This window comes from Oncorhynchus gorbuscha, linkage group LG08 (genome assembly GCF_021184085.1).
Source record: "Oncorhynchus gorbuscha isolate QuinsamMale2020 ecotype Even-year linkage group LG08, OgorEven_v1.0, whole genome shotgun sequence".
Taxonomy (NCBI): domain Eukaryota; kingdom Metazoa; phylum Chordata; class Actinopteri; order Salmoniformes; family Salmonidae; genus Oncorhynchus; species Oncorhynchus gorbuscha.
The window spans coordinates 29,691,720-29,709,424 of record NC_060180.1 but is presented as its reverse complement, the minus strand read 5'-3'; the positions used below and the strand labels follow the sequence as shown (position 1 = coordinate 29,709,424).

General features: G+C 45.4%; 1 protein-coding gene across 2 annotated transcripts in view; it reads left to right on the top strand.

Moving 5' to 3' along the window:
- The window catches only part of LOC124041469 (peroxisome proliferator-activated receptor gamma coactivator-related protein 1-like), a 41,465-nt gene that overhangs the window by 8,293 nt on the left and 15,467 nt on the right, over positions 1-17,705 (top strand). The window contains exons 2-6 of one of the 2 annotated variants that reach the window (XM_046359077.1): positions 520-642; positions 799-951; positions 2,810-2,890; positions 3,110-5,288; positions 5,408-5,461. In XM_046359077.1, coding sequence (XP_046215033.1) covers positions 520-642; positions 799-951; positions 2,810-2,890; positions 3,110-5,288; positions 5,408-5,461 — 2,590 coding nt within the window. The remainder of the gene's footprint in view (positions 1-519; positions 643-798; positions 952-2,809; positions 2,891-3,109; positions 5,289-5,407; positions 5,462-17,705) is intronic. The other variant, XM_046359078.1, reaches the window with a different exon arrangement.

The following is a 17,705-nucleotide window of genomic DNA, read 5'->3' as shown; positions in this document are numbered from 1 at the left end:
GTTTCAACCAGAGAATTCCTTTGTCTTTAGAAAGTAAAAGGAACGCAGCTACCTCACGGGTGCCTGAAACAAGGTTCTAAATGCTGTTGATATCTAGTGGAAGCCTTAGGAAGCGAAATATGACTCTATTGGATAGGCAAAGACATGAGAACCAACAAATGTTAAAATCCAACCAGGAAGTGGGAAATGTTTCTCGGGTTTTTACCTGCCATATGAGATCTGTTATAGTCAGACATCATTCGAACAGTTTTAGAAATGTCAGTGTTTTCTATCCAAATCTACTAATAATATGCATATTTTAGCTTCTGGTACTGAGTAGTTACTCTAGTGACTCTGATCATTTTATTCATCCAAGCTACTCAATACTGCCCCAACCATAAGAAGTTAAACAATGCATCAAATATGAGTTGCAACTTGCACAGGTGTTGGCGCGAGTGGTCAATTTCGGATCGCTTTGACTTGTTGGGTTCTGAATCTGAAGTCTTACTGACCCATACACTCCACGTTTCTCCCCATCAGGCGGTGATCCTCCATGGGGGCCTGTCTAGTGACAGTCTGGAGCTGGGGACAGGAGACGCTTTGGAGGCCCTGTCCTGTCTGGACCCCTCCATACTGTCCATATTTGAGGACACAACCACAGAGGTAAGGCTCAGAACATAGTTCAAATCACTTCCTGTTTCCTATATAGTGCTCTACTTCTGACCAGAGCCACTTATGTAATTTAACTTTTTGATATATGTATAATAGTTCAAATTTAACTGAATTGTGAAAATGTAATTAAAAATATATTTTTCTCAGAATAAAGTTGGACTTGATGAGGATAACGAGGCGACGCTGCTCACAGCTTTGACTGAGATCCTGGATAACGTGGACAACGAGAACCTGTCCCCCTTCGACACGCTGCCAGACTCTGATTTACTGACTGGCCAGAAAGGCCGAGAACACTCGCCGGTGAGTCCCACATACAAACTGAACTTATCCCTATTTGACATGCTGCACAACTCCGAACATGTAAAGATAGACTTTGTTATTGACCTCTCTGGGTTATGTGGGACGGTAGCGTCCCAACTTGCTAACATCCAGTGAAAATGCAGAGCCCCAAATTCAAATAAATTCTATAAAAATTCAACTTTGAAATCACACATTCAAATATGCAAAATTAAAGCTACACTTGTTGTGAATCCAGCCAACATGGCAGATTAAAAAAATAAATAAATGCTTTACGGCGAAAGCAAACTATGCTATTATCTGAGGATAGCACCCAAGCAAACAAACACAGACCATCATATTTCAACCCTCCAGGCGTGACACAAAACACATAAATAAATAATTCATGCCTTACCTTTGACGAGCTTGCTTCTGTTGGCACTCCAATATGTCCCATAAGCATCACAAATGGTCCTTTTGTTCGATTAATTCCATCGTGTGTGTGTGTGTGTGTGTGTGTGTGTGTGTGTGTGTGTGTGTGTGTGTGTGTGTGTGTGTCCAAAATGTCCATTTTATTTGGTGTTTGATCCAGAAAAAGGCTGGTTCCAACCGGTTCCAACACGACTACAAAATATCTCAAAAGTTACCTGTCCATTTCTAATTACTTTTGTTTTACATTTAAGTCATTTAGCAGACGCTCTTATCCAGAGCGACTTACAAATTGGTGATTACAACTTAAGGTATTTGTTAACGTAAATAACAGATACAATTGAAGACTGGGTATACTGTGTTCAATACCGGCGGAAAACAAAGTGTAGCTAGCTTTCAGGTCACACGCCTCTAACAAAGAGTACACTTCCCTCTACCCTCATTCTGAAGTGTTACTTCTACATTTCTCAAAGGAAAAACCTCAACCAATTTCTAAAGACTGACATCCAGTGGAAGCGATAGGAACTGCAAGAAGTTCCCTTAGAAATCTGGATTCCCAATGAAAACCCATTGAAAAGAGTGACCGGGGGGGAAAAAATCTGAATGGTTTGTCCTTGGGGTTTTGTCTGCCAAATAAGTTCTGTTATAGTCAGACATGATTCAAACAGTTTTGGAAACTTAAGTGTTTTTTCCATCCAAATCTACTAATAATGAATCTTAGCTTCTGGGCATGAGTAGCAGGTAGTTTAATTTGGGCACACAATTCTCTATCCTGGAGAAGTTAACAGTATGTCGCCAATGGTCAATGAGAATAACATATGCCACTACCAACACCTCATACATATTGACACATTTACGCCGTCATCATCCCTGGTATTTCTACCACCGGAGCAAGGCGGAAGTGGAAAATAACACCTTTGTCTCCAAGCAGCCTTTCTTAGCTGCCTCTGACCGGGCCAAAGAAATGACAGGAGCGATTTATAACCACAGATATACGCACAACTCTTGCTTAACTAATTTACAGCATGGTGGTGTCACCATGGAAGGCCAGTACTCAATCACACTTTTGAAATGGCTCATACACTAAAAGGGCATAGTCTTTTTCACAATTGAAGTATTCCAACCGAATGTGGAAGTGCATATGAAACACAGGAAAATCACTTGACTGCAATAGGCCTTTGAATAAAAAAACTACAAGAACTGTTGTCATTTCATTTTCTCGCTGTACCAAAACCAAACCGTGACCCGAAACTGTAATGGTTTGGTGAACCGTTAAACCCCTAGATATAACTGTATACACGATGGTGTACTTCGTAGGGCTCGGATGTACCCAGCTCTAGGAAGCAGGGCTGTCTGAACAAATAAGAAACTGGTGACTGTTCCAATGGCCTTTTTAAAAACATTTTTTAAATGCCAAACTCTTTCGTCCTGTGTTTTTCTTCTGATATTGTAGCTGAGGAGACTGCTTTGCTTGTCCCACTCGTCTCCAGAGAGCGAGACACCTTGCAACACGCGACAGTTCTCCACTGGGAAGGTAGCACACAGTTTCTAGCGTTAGCTCCATTTTCATATTGACATGTGCATAAGTCTTCAGAGAAATCATGAGACTTACTGCGGTGAAGTGCAGACACACCAAACAGTCTAACTGGTGTGAAAGTCTGCAGATGCAGGTGGTCCAGCTGATGTTTTAAACCTTCAAGCTGGACAGAGGAATGTTCCAGGTGTTAACCTGATGTTTCCCCTCTTTATTTAGAATCTCCCCAGGACACAGGAGTCTGTCCAGAGGAGTGACGGAGAGGAGGAAGAGGACGCAGAGGCTTGTTCTCCCTCCCTGAGCCCAGACAGACAACCCTCGTCACCAGAGCAAGAGCTCCTGACCTGGGGTGGCCTGTCCCTGCCTCTGGAGCAGCACATGGATGGAGAGAGCATGTCAGTGAGTCTAGGAGAGCTGGTCAGACAAATGCACCCCTATTGCATGGCAGTGTGCGTAGAGGATGAAGGGGAAGAACGGCTGCTGGCGGAGGAAGGGATACTGCTGGAAGTGGTCGAACATGGAGAGCATGGCGAGACTATATTTGCCATCCCAGATATGGGCATCCCTTATGCTAATCTCTCCCTCTCCTTGCCGGGAGTAGAAGACTCATTCAAAGCGGAGCAGAGGGTTCCAGATGAAATTTCTGAAGCGGGTATGTTGGAGACGCCAGAGTCTGAGTTGGCGAATGATGTCGTAGTTGACGATGACGCAGCAAAGGTGGCTGGCCCTTCTGACCCTGCCGAGACCCTGAGGGCAAAAGCAAGTGGTGAGAATGTTATCTACAGGAGACCAAAGGAGGAGACTGTAGAAAGATGTCTGTCTCGAAGGAAAAAGAAACTGAAAAACAAAGTGAAGCGTTCACCTGCTGAGGTCACCCCTGAGCCTGCCCAGGCAGAGGGGAGGATCCTGAGGAGCGCGTCCCATAGGGGCGCCGCCCAGGAATCCTCGCCCCAGAAGCCCATCAAAGAGACGACCAGACCAGGGAAAAAGGACAAAGAGATGTTTTCTTCTGCCATATCTATGGCCGCCCCCGAAGCCCCAAAACAGAAGACGAGAGCAACACATGCTGGCGAAACACAACACGTACAGCGACAGAGCCATGTGGAAGTCACAACCTTAACACTATCCACACACCGCAGCGTTAAGGTCATCCCCGCCTCAGACCATGTGTTGAAGGTCATGGCCTCTGACCTGTTGCCAGTGACTATGACCCCAAAGAAACTCCCCCAAACAACCACAGGCTGTGAGAAGCCTCAAAGCCTTCTAGCTTCTGCAGCTAACCCAACAGCCCCCCAGGCAATGACAATCAACCCTGCAGCACCCCAGGCGCTTAACCCAAGTGAACGACCTGTGTCAGTTGCCCCCCAGGCAATAATGCAGTCCAACAGTGCCTCTCTAGCGGCCCCCCAGGTTATCCCCAAGCCCATTAAGGCCTCCCAGGCTATTGAGCCCAAGCCTAAGCCCCTGTCCCTCCAGCAGTACCGGCTGCTGCGGCAGCAGAAGAAACCGGCCCCCTTAGAGAGACCAGAGGACCAGAGCACCAAGTGGCCCAGCCTCCCTGATGCCCCTACCGAGTTGCCCCCTATCCCCTGCCTCCCCATCCCCTCTTCCAGAGACCCCCGTCGTCCCCACCCCTCCCCAGGGTTTACTGGGGTAGAGGTGAAAGCGGCCTGGCAGCCCATGGGACCAGGAGCACCTCCAACACCTGAAGCTCTGCTTGTGCCTCCTGCTTACATGCTGGCCTCCAAATCATCTTCCCCAACCAAGGCTTCTAGTGCAAATGCATCCCCTATAACCCCTCCCCAGCAAGCGACTGTTCCTACTCAACAGCCAGCTAAAGCTAGCCAATCCCCCATCTCCGTTGTGCCTTCATCCAGTACTGTGAGTGTAGTACCCCCACCACCCCAGAACCCTTTTGTGAAGCGTAATATACCCCAGGCCCCCCATCCTGGACTTACAAATCCCCTGCTCCAGTCTCAGCTACCCTCCAAGACTGTGGTCCTTATCAAATCTCAGAGCTCCAGTGGAGCCTCTTCTAAAACCACTACAGCTGCCAACAGGCCCGCCCTAATTGCTACTATAGCCCAAAAACCCACCCCTGTCGCTGGTGCTCTACTGGAGAAAACGTTGAACTGCACCACCAACGCTGCTGCTGTTTCTGTTCAGAAACCTTCCCCTGCGGCTCCTTTGAAGGTGGCTACTACTCTCCTGAAGGGAGTAGTTACTCTGCCCCGGCCTAAGATGCCTGAGCTGCCTACAGTCACTCCTGGGTCTATCCCAGCCAAACCCTCCACTACCCAGTCCTCCAAACCTGCAGTGAGGTGTACTACAGCCCAGGAGGCCCCCAAAGCCAAGAGCCCTACTCAGGAGCTGATAGAGGCATTCACCAGTGAAATTGGTGAGTGGACATACTGGACATATACTACTGTACTGATTCTCTGGTTGCTTAAATGTGTTTAGCCTTGCCACAGTTTGTGGTTTATTTGTATAGTGCTGAGTGGTTCTGTTATCTCACAGGTATTGAAGCTGCTGACCTCACCAGCCTGCTGGAGCAGTTTGAAGAGACTCAAGGTGAGTGATACTGAGTATTAACACATGCGTTCTCTCTGGCTGTAAGGGGACACAGTTATCAAAAATGACTTCAGTCTACATTTCTTTCACATTTCTGTGTTTCTTTGGCATTAGTTAATCTATAACGAATAACCCACTGTTTATTGAACAAGACAGTATGTTAGAAAAGTTGGGAATTTTGCGTTAATGGTTGATTCTTCCTCGCTGAAAATGTAATCCACGTAGCCCTTACTCCTCGAGCATGATAGTGGGCCTAATAGTTTTGGTGTTAGCTAACAGCTCAGTGGGTCCGCCAGTTCAGTAGTACTAGACTAAATCTGTCACCAGGATCACTTTCACTGGACTGTATAGTGGAGGCATATAGGGTTGCAGGGCTATCTCTGGCCCTGTATGGGGTGGGTGGAGGATTTGCGTGCCAAGACTCCCACGGTTAAGAACGGGCACCGTGCGAAGTTGACGGCTGACAAACATTGGATTTTGCAGGTCCATCTGTAATGTGCTCAATGTCTTGTGTGTTTTGGCGCAGGTAAGTAGCTTGGCGGAGCAGCGTTTTCAACGTTTTTGCTTATCTAGATGGGTTTTCATTGTGGATTGACACTCATTTTCTTTGATTTAAAATATCCATTTGATGTTACATATTAGGATATACCATGACTTGTTTTATTAAATAAAACGACATTTTACATTTACATTTAAGTCATTTAGCAGACGCTCTTATCCAGAGCGACTTACAAATTGGTGCATTCACCTTATGACATCCAGTGGAACAGCCACTTTACAATAGTGCATCTAAATCTTTTAAGGGGGGGGGGGGGTGAGAAGGATTACTTTATCCTATCCTAGGTATTCCTTAAAGAGGTGGGGTTTCAGGTGTCTCCGGAAGGTGGTGATTGACTCCGCTGTCCTGGCGTCGTGAGGGAGTTTGTTCCAGCATTGGGGGCCAGAGCAGCGAACAGTTTTGACTGGGCTGAGCGGGAACTGTACTTCCTCAGTGGTAGGGAGGCGAGCAGGCCAGAGGTGGATGAACGCAGTGCCCTTGTTTGGGTGTAGGGCCTGATCAGAGCCTGGAGGTACTGAGGTGCCGTTCCCCTCACAGCTCCGTAGGCAAGCACCATGGTCTTGTAGCGGATGCGAGCTTCAACTGGAAGCCAGTGGAGAGAGCGGAGGAGCGGGGTGACGTGAGAGAACTTGGGAAGGTTGAACGACTTTAGAATGTAGTAGCCTATAATGTGCGCCTCAGCCTTCATGCATGTAGGCCGTTTCAAATGAAGTTATCACTACTACAATGCAAGGTGGAATTTAAATGATGGAATAAAAATGTAGCTTTGACAACAAGCAACCAGCAGGTAGGCTGTGATATGAGTTAAGGAGAAAGCACAGCAATATATAGCCTGGCTAGTTTAGCTAGCTAGCTTCTTGAGGTTACACTGATTTGACGCAGTCAAGGTGGGAACTGTCAAATGGGATGATGAATAACATTGTGGCTGCTGCAAGTTAGCCAGTTTAACTAGTCTTTGACGAGCTGGCCTAGCTGCACGTCTATTTCCCTCCTGTCAGCTCCACTCGCATTTCTCACACACCATCCGGTCCTTCCCCCGCAGCAGCAGAGCTGGAGTCTCTCCCTTTGTGCTCAGGTTAAAAACAGAAGTAAAAAATGAAATAAAATCATGTATACTGGATATCAGCCCCCCCCCATTATAATGAACATGGTAAGTCTTATCTAGTTAAGTGCCCACTTCGCGTTAAAGCATTGGTATTCAAGTTCAAACATTGAGGTGAAAGTTGTTAACATGGGCTATGGCTGTTTCAGGAGATGGGTTTTGATGTTCTAACCTTTTAATGAGGCTGTCATTTATTTTCCCCAAGGGGGTAGGGCTAGGCGTTATACCTATTTAACTATATAACGTTATTGATGCGCTGACCGGTTTGGGTTTTACCGTGTCTTCTATAATTGTATTTCAACATATGGTTTGTTAAATGTGATGCCCAACTCCATCGCATATGTCAATTTTTATAGTTTACTCTGTTTGCTTCCTGCAAGTCGAGTCTCACCCTGTTCTCCTGCATGTCGTAGCCCTGCCCCATCACTCAAGGGGAGCATGTTGCTCAACTACGGAGTCACGAGCACTTCACTTGCCATTCAGTCTGCATGGTCAGAAGAAACAAGATGTCGGTGACACCGATGCTGCTTCCAAGCATTGTATAATTACACGATTACACTGCAGAAAAAAACATAAATGCAACATGTCAAGTGTTGGTTTCATGAACTGATATAACACTACAATTTGTCCATATGCACAAGCTTATTTCTCAAATTTTGTGCACATTCGTTTACATCCCTGTGAGTGAGCATTTCTCCTTTGCCAAGATAATACATCCATTTGACAGGTGTGGCATATTAAGGAGCTGATTAAATGGCATGATCATGATGCAGGTGCACCTTGTGCTGGGGATAATAAAAGGACACTAAAATGTACACTTGTCACACAACACAATGCCATTGATGTCTCAAGTTGAGGCAGCGTGCATTTGGCATGCTGACACCCGAGCTGTTGGCAAAGAATGTACTGTTAATTTCTCTACAGCAAGTTGCTTCCAATATCGTTTTAAGGAATTTGGCAGTATGTCCAACTGGCCTCAACCATAAACAATGTATAGCCACGCCAGCCCAGAACCTCCATCTGGCTCTACCTGCGGGATGGTTGGTGTGAGACCAGCCACCCGGACAGTTGATGAAACTGGGTTTGCACAACTGAAGAGTTTCTGCACAAACTGAAGCTCCTCTGTATGCTCGTCTTGCCAGGCAAATGCTCACCTTAGATGGCCACTGGCACGCTGGGGAAGTGTGCTCTTCACGTAGGAGTCTGTTTCAACTGTACTAGATTTTATGGATGAATTTGAATACTCAAGATTCTGTGATGCGATCCAGAAGCCCGTTGTCGAGCCATTCATCTGCCGCCCTCACCTCATGGTTTAGCATGATAATGAATGGCCCAGTGTCGCAAGGATTTGTTCAAAATTCTTGGAAGCTGAAAAATGTCCCAGTTCTTCCATGGCAGCATACTCACCAGGCATGTCCCCATTTAGCAAGTTTGGGATGCTCTGGCTCAATGTGTACGGCAGCGTGTTCCAGTTCCCACCAATATCCAGCAAATTCGCACAGCCATTGAAGAGTGGGACAACATTCCACAGGACACAATCAACAGCCTGGCAAATGGTGGTCACCATACACTGACTGGTTTTCTGATCCACGCCTCTAACTTGTTTTTAAGCGTCTGTGACCAACAGATGCATATCTCTATTCCCAGTCATGTGAAATCCATAGATTACAGCCTAATGAATTTATTTTAATTGACATTTCCTTATGAACTGTGACTCAATTTTTTTGAATTGTTTCATATTGCCTTTTTTATTTTTGTTCAAAGTAGCTCTTAAGTCTGCAGAAGGCTTTCTTTTCTTAGCATGTTGTGGCTTAAGTAAATATTGTTAGCCAAATGTAAACGTAGCTAGCTAGAAGTGTGATTTTAAGTGCTGGTGTAGGCCTAGAGCAGCATGATTTAGAAGATAACATTGCACAATCAGCGGAATAGCCCAAGAATAAATGTTTAGTTAAAGGGCTAGCAAGCAACGTCTTTTATTATTTTTTTAACTAGGAAAGTCGGTTAAATTATTTTTTTACAATAACGGCCAACCAAAAGGCAGAATATAGGACACAACGCACCACCACTAGACGACGCTAAATTAACCTGAAAATGACACAGCATGGTAGCAACACAAGATGGCAACATGGTACAAACATTGGGTACAAAGGGTAAGCAGGTAAAGACAATACATACGCAAAGCAGCCACAACTGTCAGTAGGTAGCCTAGTGGTTAGCACGTTGGACTAGTAACCGAAAGGTTGCAAGATCAAATCCCCGAGCTGACGAGGTAAAAATGAGGTCTAAACTAGGTCTAGATTTAACTTTAGCTTGCAGCTTTGCTGAGAGAAGGACAGTGTACCATACCCCCAAGTACTTGTATGAGGTGACTACCTCAAGCTCCGCCCCTCTCCCCACAGGTGTGACTACTACCTCCCTGAGGGTTTGTTCTTACCAAACCACATGGCCTTCTGTTTTGGAGGTGTTCCGAACAAGGTTAAGGGCAGAGAAAGCTTGTTGGACACGAAGCTTTGAGTGTTTAACACAAAATCCGGGGAGGGGCCAGCTGAATATAAGACAATCTACATATATATGTTCCTACTGCCTGAGCTATGTTGAAGTAAATTGAGAAAAGCGTGGGGCCGAGGATCAAGCCTTGGGGGTTCTCCCTTGGTGACAGGTAGTGGCGGAGATGGATGTTCTGACTTTATACACTGTACTCTTTTGACATGGGTAGTTGGCAAACCAGGCCAAAGACCCCTCAGACACCAATACTCCAAGAATGGAATGGTCTACCGCTGGTATTCCCAAACTGGTGTACGTGCAATGCCGTCATGGGTCCAGCAAATAAAAATGTGATTCACGTTTTAAAAATACATTTAAAGTACTTCACATTTTCAAATAGTCTATTTATATTTTCCATTGGGGGCTATACATGTGGGTTTTTTCCCCCTGTGGGGCCTCAGTTTAATTTTTATTTCTGGCAGTGAAACGTCTAGTGTTCAGTGAAATAACACAATGTCAAATACAGGTAGCCTAGTTAAATAATTAACATCCTATCACATTAACCGTTACTCTCACGGGAATTCCGCTAACGGTCCATATGTAGCTGCTGCTCATTCCGTTTGCTTAAATTGATAAATGGTTAAAAGGCCCATAGACATACTCCCGACGCAACTTGGGTACACTGCAGCATCCACCGAGGCTCTTGCTGCTAAAAGAATACCTGCCAGCTTGAAAGACGTTTGGACACTACAGTGAAAATGGTTAACTTTTAAAGCAAGGACCCTGAACTCGTGTGTATTTTCTGCACTATGCAATGATTTGGGCAGCGACCATGTAACGCTTTTACAACATACAGAAGTGCGCTGGTTATCAAGGGGCAAAGTATTGACACGGTTTTTTTAATTCAGAGACGAGCTTAGTCTTTACAGACCATTTATTTCTGACCGCTTGCATAATGACGAGTTTCTCACACGACTGGCCTATCTGGGTGATGTTTTTTCTCACCTGAATGATCTGAATCTAGGATTGCAGGGACTCCAACTATATTTAATGTGCGGCACAAAATTGAGGCCATGATTAAGAAGTTGGAGCTCTTCTCTGTCTGCATTAACAAGGACAATACACAGGTCTTTCCATTATTGTATGATTTATTTTGTGCAAATTTATTTTGTGCAAATTAACTCGCGCTTCCGGACAATGTCATGTGATTATAGTGAAGCACTTGAGTGAGTTGGGTGCGCAATTACGCAGGTACTTTCCCGAAACAGATGACACAACTGGATTCGTTATCCATTTCATGCCTTCTGGCCACTTACCGATATCTGAATGAGAGCGTCTCATCGAAATTGCAACAAGTGGTTCTGTGAACATTTTGTGAGAAGCCACTGCGTAATTTCTGGATGGAGCTGCCCTCAGAGTATCCTGCCTTGGCAAATCGCGCTGTTAAGACACTGATGCCCTTAGGTACATGGTTGCAATCTGAGTGGATTCTCTGCCCTTACTTGCTTAAACTAAATAAAGGCAGACTATGTGGAAACTGATTTAAGACAGACACTCCAATACAACCGACACTGCAGAGTTATATGTGTCACGAACCGGCTCAAAGCCCGTAACAAAGGGAGACAACGTGGAGATAAGGAGTAGCAAAATCTATATTTATTAAATAAGTAACTAAGTGTAATATACAATGGTGTGTGTAATCAGTAATCAGTAGTGTAAGTGAGTGTTTTGCATGCATGAATGTGATAATGCAGGGTGATGAAAGGTGCCAAAGCAAACAAACAAACAGCCACCAAGAACCACAACACAATCTACAACGGGTGTCTGCATGGAGAGAGTCTCCTCCATGAATGTGGAAGAGGTCTATTTATCCTGGGAGACACCTGGCCCAGGTGTTTCCCATGTAGCTGACGACCCTCTCAACTCCGCCCACCGGCATCCTAATAAGGAAACAAGAACAACGACAGAATACGGCAGACAGAGTGGGAGGGTCGTCACATTCCCCCCCATAAAACCGGGGACCAACAAGGACCCCGGAACAACATACCAGCCTCCCGCGTCCCAAATTGACACAGGCCTCTGCGTCCCAAATTGACACAGGCCTCTGCGTCCCAAATTGACACAGGCCTCTGCGTCCCAAATTGACACAGGCCTCTGCGTCCCAAATTGACACAGGCCTCTGCGTCCCAAATTGACACAGGCCTCTGCGTCCCAAATTGACACAGGCCTCTGCGTCCCAAATTGACACAGCCTCTGCGTCCCAAATTGACACAGCCTCTGTGCCCCAAATTGATGAGGGTTACGTGTTCACACTTACAATTTGCCCCAGCCAACCTCCTCCCCAGACCTCAGCAACCTTCGCACAGGAAGCAACATTTAAGAGGAAAGAAACAAGACCAGGAGGGAGCAGACAGGACAGAGAGAACATGACAATACGAAACAATGGTCAGTCACGTAAACATTAGGAACAGGGCGCACGAGAGAGCGCATCAGCAATCACGTTTTCAGTCCCCGGATGTGCCTCACATCGAGATGGAATGATTGTAAAAATAAACACCATCGCATTATCCTCTGGTTTGGACACATCATGGACCTCAAAAAGTGAGGGGTTATGGTCGGTGTAGACCACAATAGGTACTACCCTGCAATATACAATCGTCAGGACCAGGAACATCTTCCTCCTCATGCACAGGTCTAGCACGACAAGAACCCAAGGAAACAACGGTATCAGCCAAAAGAACAGGTTTACCGTCCTCTGTAGAATCCCACTGTTCAGTCTCAGAGGAACGTGCATAATAGGGTTTTAACAGATTTACATGGCACAGCTGGTGTGCTTTCCTCCGTTCTGGAGTGGCAACTAGATAATTTTGCTCAGTGTACTGCCGCACCACTGTATATGGACCTTGAAATTTGGCTTGAAAAGGAGAACCAACAATTGGCAGCAGAGCAAGAACCTGGTCACCTGGACTAAAGTGACGAGGCTCAGTTCGGCGATCAAATATGCCCTTCATCCTCTCCTGTGAAGATGATAACTTCTCTTTAGCCATTTCACCAGCGGCATACAGCCGTCGCCGGAAATCACACACATACGAACACAGGGACTGAGGAGGCTCGGGAGACTTCCAGTCATCCTGGAGAACAGATAAAAGTCCACGCACCCTATGTCCAAACACAAGGTCATTTGGACTGAAACCTGTGCTCTCCTGTGAAACTTCCCTAGCGGCTAACAGTAACCAAGGCAACCCCTCCTCCCAATCCTTATCCATCTCAGTACAATAAACTCTCAACAAAGACTTAAGTGTTTGATGGAAACGTTCCAGTGCTCCTTGACTTTGCGCGTGATAGGCGCTAGACACATTGTGTTTAATATGGAGCTGTTGAAGAACCTGACCAAACAGATTAGAGGTAAAATTAGATCCTTGATCACTCTGAATGACCTTAGGGATTCCAAACAATGAGAGAAACTGAGTCAAAGCTTTTAACACCGATTTAGTCGTGATAGATCGGAGAGGATAGGCAGCAGGAAACCTAGTGGTCTGACACATCACAGTGAACAGGTAACTGCTACCCTTTTAGAACGAGGCAGAGGACCCACACAGTCAATAATCAGATACTCAAAAGGTTGGCTGAGTACAGGAATAGGAAACAATGGTACTGGTTTAATAGCTTGATTAGGCTTACCAGTTAATTGACAGGTGTGACAAGTTTTGATAAAATCAGAAACATCCCTCTTTAATCTAGGCCAAAAGAAATGTCTTAATATGCGATTGTAGGTTTTCCTCACCCCCATATGTCCAGCAACGTCGCTGTGAGAAGTTTCCAACACCAACTCACGAAGCTTAACTGGTACAACAACTTGACTAATTGCCTCCCCAGAAAAACACTATCATGAGACACCCACTTTCTCATCAGGACATCCTCTTGGAGGAAATAGCCATGGGCGACATCTCCCAACTGTTCTATAGGCACAATTTGATCACGCAACTCTTCCAACGTGGGGTCATCCCGTTGAGCATTGATTAGATCTGAGCGGGTTACAGATAACGGGATAACAGGGAAGACAGTGACATACTTTGTATTATTATCATTAGTCGGCGCAGTGACTAGTTCGCCACGGCTCATAGAACGTGTCACTGCACACGCAGAGAACACCTCTGGGAAACTCTGTACACTCTCATCAGGAATCCCAACAAATGACGGCTTAGTGGAAACCACTAGAGATGGAAACACGACTGGCCATACACGCTCACCTGCCAAGTTATTCCCAAGGATAACGTCGATACCCTCAATAGGCAACGAAGGACGCACCCCCACAACAACTTCACCCTTCACCAGCCCACAATCCAACATCAGTTTATGCAATGGAACTGACAGAGTGTTCAAACCTATTCCCCTAATTAGAACACTATTCCCTGAATCAGTCTCAGCAGAAAAGGGTAACACAGACTCCAACACAAATGATTCAGAGGCACCTGTGTCTCTCAGGATCTTCACTGGCACTAAGTCTTTACTTCCTAACATAGACACAAAACCTTCTGTAATGAAAGGTAAATAGTCTGGATCAATATGGACTTTCACATTCTCCTGGGCCTGAGGAAATGAGTCAAGAATGAACTGATGTGGAACAGGTGCAGCTAACGCAGCAGGCTTAGATTTAGCGTAAGCACCCTTTGACCTGAGAAGTGGACATTCGTTTTTCCAATGACCTGAACCTTGACAGTAGTGACACTCCTGCCCAAAGTCAGCCTTACCATGGGAGTCAGGTTCAACCCTAGTTGAATAGAACTCTGCCCGAGAACCAAAGTATCTCGGTGAGCGAAGCCCAAATCTATCCGAATGCCCCCACTCTTTCCGAATACGGGGTTTTGCAAAGACACTTTTGTGAGTCAACACATACTCGTCCGCCAAAACCGCAGCTTCAGCAACATTCTTTACTTTCTGTTCATTAATATAAGTGGCAATACGATCAGGAATTGTGTCCTTAAATTGCTCTAACATAATCAGATCACACAGCCCTTGGAAAGTCACAACTGCAGAGGCGGAACACCAGCGATTAAACTGTAAAGATAACTGTCGCGCAAACTCAACATGAGTCTGGTTATCGTCCCTTTTTAAAGTTCTAAATCGTTGGCGGTAAGCCTCAGGGACCAATTCATAAATCTGTAACACAGCTGTTTTAACTTTATCATAACTGGCACTGTCGTGTACACTAAGAGCTGAATATGCTTCCTGCGCTTTACCAGTCAGCACACACTGCAACATTAAAGTGCGGTCAGAATCAGGCCAACTCCTAGCGTCAGCAACCCGCTCAAACAACGAAAAGAATGTCTCGGGGTCCCTTTCATTAAACCGAGGCAATAACCGCAAGTTCCCAACAATATCAAATGTCTCTGGGGCATGACCAAAAGCGGAACTACCCCTAGGTAAATCTGGGTCACCTTCCCAAAACAAACTCTCCCCTGAGATCTTTCCTTCCCTAACCAACTCTATACGTTCTTGTTGCAACTTGATTTTAGCACGCTCCATATCTTGTTTAAATGCCAATTCCTTTTCATATTTCACACGATCATGCTCTAGCTTCTCACGATCATGCTCTAGCTTCTCACGATCATGCTCTAGCTGTAACAAAAGCAGTTCTTTCTGCTGTTCAAAAAGAAGGCTACTAGGATTAACCGATGGAATGGCCATTGTAACGTTATGGGGAGACAACAAATCCTCAGCAGAGGCTGGCCCGGTGGTAACTTCAAGAATACCACTCTCCATCAGATTGGCTTTCAATATCAACCTGATAGAATTCTTTAGACGTTTATCACTAATCTCAACCTTGTAGTGTTCCGCGACCTTCAACAGCTGTTCTTTAGTACCTAAATCTAACAATTCCTCTGATGGAGAGCGAATGAACTTATCTACATAAGACGCCATAATCACACAATTTTTTTTTTTTTTTATCGCTTTTCCCTTCTGCTGAGCACACCAGAACACAACCCGAGAATTGACAATCACCCTGAGCACCACAGAAGAGAGATGAGATATGGAGCTTCCCCAAAACCTACAATAACTCAACCCTAGTCTTCGTGCAGATTTGCGGTGGGAATTTACGCACTGTAGCCCGCTGGCAAGGAAATAGAACTCCCCAGCATGCTGGCAAATTCCACCAAGCCACGGATGTGCCCCCGAGACAACTGCTCAGTCCACAGACACCACACAAAAATAACAAACATTAACCATGCCCAACATATTCCAAAAAATGAAACACGTCGCTAAACCTATCAGGGGAAAAAGGCTATAGCTCCGGGTAGCAAGTTCCACTACCCTACCCAAATCTCCCACCGAGGTACACAGCAGATTACTCACTTCAGACTGACGTCCCAACAGAAAGTAAAACAAGAGTTCAGGCTAGGCAGGGCCTGGAAACTAACCATTATACTCTCTCCAACACAGCACACAAACCAAACAACAAAGGCAACCAATACTGGGCCGATCACACTCAAACACAATATTCAATCCAAACACGTACCTCCACGGTCTCCCAAACCAATAGTTCAAAGATCCCGGACGAGCCCCCACTCTCTTGTTACGAACCGGCTCAAAGCCCGTAACAAAGGGAGACAACGTGGAGATAAGGAGTAGCAAAATCTATATTTATTAAATAAGTAACTAAGTGTAATATACAATGGTGTGTGTAATCAGTAATCAGTAGTGTAAGTGAGTGTTTTGCATGCATGAATGTGATAATGCAGGGTGATGAAAGGTGCCAAAGCAAACAAACAAACAGCCACCAAGAACCACAACACAATCTACAACGGGTGTCTGCATGGAGAGAGTCTCCTCCATGAATGTGGAAGAGGTCTATTTATCCTGGGAGACACCTGGCCCAGGTGTTTCCCATGTAGCTGACGACCCTCTCAACTCCGCCCACCGGCATCCTAATAAGGAAACAAGAACAACGACAGAATACGGCAGACAGAGTGGGAGGGTCGTCACATATGCATCCTTTCAAGCACACCCTTCTCATTAACCTGTGGGGAGTTACTCACAATTTCCGGTGAACAAATCATGTTTTATGTAAGATGGTTAAATAAAGAGCATAATTATTGATTTTGTGCCCCGGTCGTATAAGAGCTGTCATAACCCGGCTCATGGGAAAACACACTCATTCTTATGTTTTAATCAGTATAGTATGCGTGGCAGGCTTACAATGATGGCAACAAACAAACAAAAACCATTTGAGTGTGCTGACCATGGTGCTAGAGGGGGTATGCAGCTGGAGGTTGAATTTAAAGGTGTACCGGACTATAAAAGGGTCTAAAGATCTGAGCCAGATGTTTCTTTTTGGGGGGGTGGGGGTCAAGTTTCAGGAGTTCCTTTAGCACCTCAGACTCAGTTTCTCCCTGCAGGCAGTCACCATTACGGTCATTACGGAAAACAGGAGGATAACATTGAGTGGCCTTTTCTGGGTATGGAAGTCATACCATGTGTGATTTTGGTAATCTGAGAGATTTACGGGGACCCATTGCTTTAGGACTTGGTCAGGTGGTTTAAGCATATCCCAGTTTCGGTCACCTAGCAGAACACATTCAGAGCTAGTGTAAGGGGCCAGGAGAGAGCTTTGGGCAGCTAGGGTACAGATCTGATGGAGGACAATAGAACCCAGCAATTGTCAACAAAGTGCTATTTGAGTTTTTAATGCTGAAGACCAGCAAATCAGACTGTGAGCAGATTGCCAGGTGGAATCCAAGCACCAGTTTCAGGCATCGGGAGTAGGTGTCACACCCACTTGGGAGAGGCTTATTTCTGGAAGCCGATTTCTTGAACAATAGTTGTATCGGATCTGTCCTAGCAAGCTTGGCTGCCTTAACTCAGCATTCAGTCCCTTTAAAGTAAAATGCACTGGTCAAAAAAATAAAGGGAACACTAAAATAACACATCCTAGATTTGAATGAATAAAATATTCTTATTAAATACTTTTTTCTTTGCATAGTTGAATGTGCTGACAACAATCTCACACAAATTATCAATGGAAATCAAATTTATCAACCCATGGAGGTCTGGATTTGGAGTCACACTCACAATTAAAGTAGAAAACCACACTACAGGTG